This window comes from Trifolium pratense, linkage group LG7, assembly GCF_020283565.1.
Source record: "Trifolium pratense cultivar HEN17-A07 linkage group LG7, ARS_RC_1.1, whole genome shotgun sequence".
Classification (NCBI taxonomy): domain Eukaryota; kingdom Viridiplantae; phylum Streptophyta; class Magnoliopsida; order Fabales; family Fabaceae; genus Trifolium; species Trifolium pratense.
In genome coordinates, this window is record NC_060065.1 from 6,054,175 (window position 1) to 6,061,748 (window position 7,574).

Consider the following 7,574-nt stretch of genomic DNA (forward strand, 5'->3'; position numbering starts at 1 on the left):
TTAACATGAATCTTGGGGAGTTTTGATGGGATGAAAATACACTTCATATTTAAAGTGGAAGGCGATGTTTGGAAAAATGTAATTGAACTCACATAAGAGGATTATCATAAAAATGGCTTATATGAATGATAGTAATGTAGTAGACTTCTTGCTACATAAACATGCAGAAACATGATTTCACATAGGGTGTCAATTGTCAAAAGATGACAACTTTAGTATCTAGAAAGTGAGACATACACATTATTATGATTAGAAAGGGAAATGAGAGTGGTTGACAACAAATTTGTAAGCAAATGGTGAGTTAGTAGAATGACAACTAATTTCAATAGTTATACAACAAAATGCATGTATTGCTATTTCTGACAAATGTTCTAAGACTATAAGAGAGACGTCACATTTTTACCTAAAATCTTAAAGAATTAAGTTAATATGTCATTTCTCTTATAAATTCAACATTCTTTCATTCATAAATGATAATTGATGTGAAACTTAACTACTTACGGAATGCAGAGTCAAAGACTATTACGTGTTTTTGATTGATATTGACTTGAATGATTACTAGTATTAATAACTGATTTCTTAACCATAAGCCCATGTGGCACATGGTGACCCAATACCCAATTTGGGTCTTATATTATTACATGAACATAATGTCTCTGCATCAATCTTGACCGTCCAATCCTACTCAAGATTCCAATCCAGCTTGTATCCACTTTTTGGATTATTGCTTGCAGATTCCACCAACCCCATTTTTCGCTCTCAATTATTATTCATTCATTCACATTTTCTCAACTTAAAAATCCTTTCTTTTTCTTTTTTTTAATTTGTTTCATTTTTATTATCACTGTTTCTTTCTTTCCTCTGTTTCATAGCTTCTTAGTGGTTTCTTACTAGTACAGAATAATGGATGATTCCGGTGATCGGTTTCCCATCGGAATGCGTGTACTTGCCGTTGACGATGATCCTACTTGTCTCTTGGTTTTGGAAACTTTGCTCCGAAGATGTCAATACCATGGTCTTCTTCTTTTCTTTCCTGATTTGGATCTGCTTTTTTTTCATGCTTAATTTTAAAAAAATAATATTTCTTTGTTGTTTTTCATTTTTATGCTTAATTTTTTGATTAATTTTATTATTTGTATAATGCATGATGATAATTGATGAGTAAATGATATGTGTTGAGAAATGGTTAATTTTTATTTTATTTTATTTTGTGAATGTATGATTGTAATTTCAAAAATTTGAAGAAAGATCATGACTTTAGAGAATTAGTAGGGCCTGGTTTGATTTTGGATTTTGTGTATTTGGACTTTGAAATCAAATCTAATTGAGGGAAATGGAGTTTAGGGAGTTATGATTTAGGGTTAAAGACACTAAAAAAAATCATAATATGTCAACTTTTTTTTTTGCAAACTACCTCAAACAATTTATACAGATTTTGTGGGGTTTGACTTTATTTACTCTTCAGTTGTAGAAATAGATTATGCATGGATTCTTATATGATAAATATTTATTGAATAGTCACTTAGTTATGTGGTTGGATAATGTATCTAAGCATATTTTTACTGGATATATTTGATGTGAAGTGAATCTTATAGTTGGTGTTAAGAGTCCTGCATCGGATGTGATATGGCCCGAACATAGGTTTATAAGTAGAGGGAATCCTCACCTTACAAGTTGGTTTTGTAGGGTTGAGTTAGACCCAACCCAAAATTCTAAGAGTTGTTGCTGCTTCATTTCATTGCTTGTAGGGTTAGTAGGAAATGTTGCTCATAGTCATAGGGCACATATTTCATTTTGGTTAGTAGCTGAACTGAGTCTGCATGTTATATATAGTCGACCGTTTTTCTTTTTTTGTCTTTGTTCTCGTGACGGTTATTGCTTGGATTTCAGAATCTTTCTATTTCTGCATGATTAGTATTTTTCAGAATGATATTTATCTTATTTATGGTTGGGGATTGCAGTAACCACGACTAGTCAAGCAAGAACAGCATTGACTATGTTAAGAGAAAACAAAGACAAGTTTGACTTGGTTATCAGTGACGTGCACATGCCTGATATGGATGGATTTAAGCTGCTTGAACTTGTGGGACTTGAGATGGACCTTCCTGTCATAAGTAAGTGGGGATCTGTTATGCAAACTTTGGTTGTTTGTTTATTTTGACTTTCATTTATTGATATAATTATTAATCAATGATTGTTTATCGAACCTTTATTGTTATTTAATGTTTGATTTCAGTGTTGTCTGCATATGGTGATACAAAGCTGGTGATGAAGGGAATTTCCCACGGTGCCTGTGATTATCTGCTGAAACCCGTGAGGTTAGAGGAGCTAAAGAACATATGGCAGCATGTAATTAGGAAGAAGAAGTCTGATCCAAAGGAGAAAAACAAAACCAGCAAACTAGACAAAACTACTTCTGAAAGTGGCAGTGGACTAAGATCAGCAGGAGCAGAAAATTCAGATGAAAATGGAAAGCTGACTAAGAAAAGGAAGGATCAAGATGAAGATGAAGATGAGGATAAAGAGAATGGTAATGACAATGAGGACCCATCTGCCCAGAAGAAACCCCGGGTTGTTTGGTCTGTGGAGCTGCACCGCAAGTTTGTTGCTGCTGTTAATCAGCTGGGCATTGAAAGTATGCCCTTTACTCTCCTCTACAATTCAAAACCAATTTTTATATCTGTTCAATTTTCTCAAGCTTTACCAAATTTTATTTATTGTTTTATACTACTATTATCAAAATATTTTCGAATATTTGGTTCAATGTTTATTTTCATCCAATGATTAGAATATTTTATGATAGGTGCCACTTGGGGGGAAATTTCATGTCTCAGTTATCACTCAAATTTATGCCTTCTGAATTGTTTCATTACTGAATTTGTGTGTGACCTTAATGTTATTGTTGTTTTACTGGCAGAGGCTGTACCCAAAAAAATTCTTGATATGATGAATGTCGAAAACATTACAAGGGAGAATGTGGCGAGTCATCTCCAGGCATTTTTCTAGTTCTTTACTCTTTAGTTTAATATAAGTTAAACGATTTCTTTCACTGAATGTTTCTGGTTTATAAAATGGCTGCAGAAGTATAGACTTTACCTGAAAAGAATTAGCTGTGTGGCAAACCAGCAAGCTAGTATGGTGGCAGCCTTAGGGAGTGCAGATCAATCTTATTTGAGAATGGGTGGCTCTGGACATTTTCACAATAATGCTTTCAGATCCTTTTCACCTAATGGGATAATTAGTAATCTGAACACTCCAACTGGTCTGAATGGGCATGGATTTTCTCCTTCCGGACTACTTCAGTTGGGCCAATCACAAAGTTTTAACAATTCTTCCAATGATCAACTTAAATTCCAGCCGACTATAACCCCAGTTAATCAGAATATTCTTCAAGGAATGCCAATGTCCATAGGGTTTGATCACTTACAAAACAATAGCAGCAAAGGTGTTTTTCCTGTTCAAAACCTGAATACTGATGTGAAACCAACTTTTCCCATCCCAAATAGATTCCCGGATCAAATACCAAAAGTAACCACCTCTAGTTCTCATCCACCAAGTCTTGGTATCTCGAACAATGGCTTGATGTTGGAAACACACACTGAAGGAAAACACGGAGGTATAGGAATAGGATATGGAAGTTCGTCTTCTTCCGTATCCTCTCGACATTCGGACTTTTCTTTCTCTATGCTGGATCAAGGTAGGCATAGTGATAATTGGTCAAGCGTCGTGCCGTTATCTGGAATCCAGACAAATTCTTTCCCTTCAAGTGATTGTTTTAGACAGACAGCTATTCCTCCTTCAGATAACATGGCTTCTTTGCCCTTGCAAGCGGGGTATCCCGGTGGGTCATTGGCAGATGTGCACTCCCAAGGAAGTGTTTTTACTAATTCGCCTGAGTATATAAACGGTAATTTGCCATTTCAAGGATGGGAGGACCGTAATCAGGATGCTACTTACCACTCAAATATTACTTATGGATCAATTAACTCTCTTGCTCCAGTTAACGGTGCTGTTGTTCCACGAGGCCAAACAACCAGTAACTCCACCTTGCACAGAAACTTGGACACTAAATTTTGTGATCCAAGACAAATGAAGCATGCTGGATTCGCTGATTTAACTGAATGCAGCTCATCAAGACAACCTCGAGTGAATATCGTAAGCCAGCAGAAGTTTTCTAATAATCTTGGTTCACTGGAATACTTGGCGAGTTCAATGATGGAACAGGTAATAACATTTTTGAAATATAATGTAGCCTTTCCCATAGATGTTTCTGTATGACTTCTTTAACATATTGATAACAGCCGATTCCCACATGCTTAATGGCTTTAAGTTGAAGTTCTGATTCAGTTATCTGGTGATGTATCTGTTTTGTAGCTTTTGTTTGTATTTATATACAACAATTACATGTATATATATATATATATATATATATATATATATATATATATATATATATATATATATATATATATATATATATATATATATTTTTCCTATGGTTGATACTTGATACCATCGCAATCAATATTTCCTTGACCACACATACTGATTTGATTATAAAAGTACAATCAGTAGCTTTAGAGAGACATGTACTCCAGTCAACATTGTTATATTTGTCTTATACATGACAGACAACTTAAAATCGTTACATTGTCAGTATTGATATTTGAAGATTTAAATTTGTGAAACCCTGTTTTGTTGAAACTTTATGTGCCATATATTTCATTGATGTTCTTTGTGGTGGATCTGCTAGCCAAATAACAACCGGAACTTTCGATGTTCTTTGGAACATTCACATAGGGTGAAAACATTAGGTTTTCATATCCTGGATTGGTAAAATAACTTGTCCATCGAGTATATAGCCTTATCTAACTTATGACTTAACATCTTTAGTTTACTATATTCAATGCTTGTTTGATTGTTGTATCCTGCACCTTGTCCTAAATATTTTCCTTCCATAATCATTTGACGCCATGCAGGAGCAAGATAAGATGAAATTGTTGGGTGGAGACTTCATATGCGATAGCTACTCTGGCGGGGTATCTTTGTGACAGAGTTGTGGTACTACATTGAGCATCATGTTGTCCTCGTTGATGAATTGTAGAGTGTTAATTCCCTCTCATGTACACTATTTAACCAGTTTTGTTGTAGTACTAGTTTTCTTTCTGTGGGATTTAGCTTTCTCTGTTTCTTTTTTTTTCAGAGTCAAGTTCTGTAGAATTGTCAATCATGTGCTTTAAAATAAGAAGTCAATGAGAAATATAAGTGTATCATTCAGTTTCTCATTAGTTGTTTAATGTTTAAGAAATGGATCTTGATGAATTAGCTTCGAATTATTTTATTACTATTTGACAACAGTTTATTGTACAAAATATAGTTAATGCCTCTGCTGTCAGAATAACGTGCTTGAAGAGATTGTTATTATCAAGAAATAATTCTAAGGATACGTATTAAAGTTAAAGAAAAGAACAGCATGCGGATATTACTTTACCGAATGAAAAAAAAAACTGGTTATTTTCAGAAAGTATACATCAGTTGTGAGTGAAACGCTGAGTGAAACAATTTTAGAGCAGTTGTGAGTGTAAGCAACCTCTATGTTAAGAGATTTATTTTTGCCACCTATCAGTTTCTCACGCGTTGTAATTTTTTTCTGTTTTATTCTACTTAAGTAGCAGACATTATAAGAATGATAAATTTTTTAAAAATGTTGCTTGCTACTTAAACAACAGATGTTATAAAAACACAAATCTGGTAGGGTGTTCCGCTAGCTAAGTAGCGGACAGATGTATTTTTATAATTTCGTAGGGTGCGCGAGAAAATGAATAGGGTGGCAAATCCTATGTTAGAATCTTGGAAATTTCAAATCACCGGGTCTTTCACTGTAGCTTACTAACTACTACTGTACTATCATGTTTAATTGACAAGCACAGTGAGCCAGCAAATGTAGGGCAGTTGTAGTTAGAATAGGAAAAACGCCAAAACGTGGGGGCATGTAAAGCCAGGTTGGTCCCTTGTCCCCCAAATTTTAGCTTTTACAATAAAATTTGATGAAGGGCACCTCAAGTAAAAGTTGGTGTTCATAGACCGATAGAGACGTTCAAGTATATGTTTGATTTTTGCATCAACGAGACGTTCATTCGCCCAAAATCGCGGCAGTTTTCTACGCAAAAGCTCAATTTTGTAGCTTCTAGGAAATCACATCAAAACTAATGCTAGATGTGCGTTTGATTCCCCAAACAGATGCTAAATCATTGTGGCACATTACAATTGTAAACAAGCATAATTCTAAGTTCACATCTAAGGTTGTTCAGCTTTAAAATATAAAAAGACAATTACATTCCAAAATTTCAACTAAAATTGTAGGGGTGCGCCTGCCCTTGCTGTAGTGTAATGCATGGACTACACATGAAGATCCCAATAGCAAGCTACTGAATTGGACCCTCCCCCTCAACAAATTAATTTAATATCGTGTGGACCATTGGTCCACATATCAGATATTAAACTGATAAGAACAGATACTACACTTGATCTTAGCCAAAAGGCCGAGAAAGGTATGCTTTAAGTCATTGCATTGTGTTGTTTTTTATATCTAACACATGAAGGCATATGTGTGTCTATAGGCGATGTGGGACATTGTAACTTATAACTAGAGGCTAGCATAATGAAAAAAGCAGAACCAATGACAAAATTAATGGTTACTCAATTATATTTAATCTTAGCATTTAGCTCTTTATTGTTATATCTAATTTTCTCTAATCTAATTTAGCGTAGCAAATCTTAACTGTTTTTGCATACAAAATTGAAGATTTGGAGCTTCAGCTTCTTTGAGACGTGAGACAAGTGTTTTTCATGTGGGAAAAAACCCGTTGATGGCTTCATCTATCTTATCTTTCTTCCAATGAGTTTCCTAAGCAGCCGTATCATTATCAATGCTCTCATAATTTTGGATAATGATGCAAATCATGCAAACATATGAAAGATTATTCGATACTGCATTGCTTAGAACAACTACTGATGTAGAATATGACCACAGTATTCGGGGATAACAGTCACAAAAGACAGCATTCAATTGGTTTTTCAATGCATGATCAAATCTCAAATATAAACCATAATGCAGTATTAGATGTATGGTTTATCTACAGGCTTTATGCTCCGTACCAAGTTGCACCAACAGAAATCTCCTTGGCATTCCCAAGTTTTGAGCAACATCTGAAATTCTCGGACGGTCATTTATATGCAATCTTCGTTGTAAATATTTAACGAGGTCGGTGATTGTCTCTTTTTTGTATGGAGATGCCTCATCTAATTTTGATTAGTAAAAAGAAGGGAAAAAAGCCTTTATTTTCTAAAAAGTTATAACAAAGCATGATGGCTTACACAGTTACACACCTATTTTAGTAGAATTGGATTTGCTCCATTGTCGGACAATAACTTATTCAGAAAACCTGCATGGAGCTAGTAGTTTATATTTCCCATCTCACCCTTTACTATAGGAACTGGATGATCCTATTTGATCAAATATTTATCGACAAACTCATATGTTTCTTTCATTACAGTATTTCTAAACCAGTTTC

General features: G+C 34.5%; 1 protein-coding gene and 1 non-coding gene across 2 annotated transcripts; one reads left to right on the forward strand and one right to left on the reverse strand.

Annotated features, from left to right (window-relative positions):
- Window positions 1–607: 607 nt before the first annotated feature.
- On the forward strand, window positions 608–5,357 carry LOC123897421 (two-component response regulator ARR12). The gene is made up of 6 exons (XM_045948057.1): window positions 608–1,015; window positions 1,962–2,114; window positions 2,237–2,635; window positions 2,918–2,994; window positions 3,082–4,224; window positions 4,980–5,357. Exons 1-6 carry the CDS (start codon window positions 904–906, stop codon window positions 5,049–5,051), a joined length of 1,956 nt encoding a protein of 651 aa, XP_045804013.1. The 5' UTR covers window positions 608–903; the 3' UTR covers window positions 5,052–5,357.
- Window positions 5,358–6,360: 1,003 nt separating this feature from the next.
- On the reverse strand, window positions 6,361–6,555 carry LOC123900230. Its single transcript, XR_006805882.1, has one exon. It is a non-coding gene; the product is annotated as a U2 spliceosomal RNA (small nuclear RNA).
- Window positions 6,556–7,574: the final 1,019 nt, after the last annotated feature.

Coding starts and splice junctions, on each gene's coding strand:
- LOC123897421 (XM_045948057.1), top strand. CDS start 904: ATGGATGATTCCGGTGATCGGTTTCCCATCGGAATGCGTGTACTTGCC. Junction 1,016..1,961: donor CCGAAGATGTCAATACCATG/GTCTTCTTCTTT, acceptor TGGGGATTGCAG/TAACCACGACTAGTCAAGCA. Junction 2,115..2,236: donor GATGGACCTTCCTGTCATAA/GTAAGTGGGGAT, acceptor GTTTGATTTCAG/TGTTGTCTGCATATGGTGAT.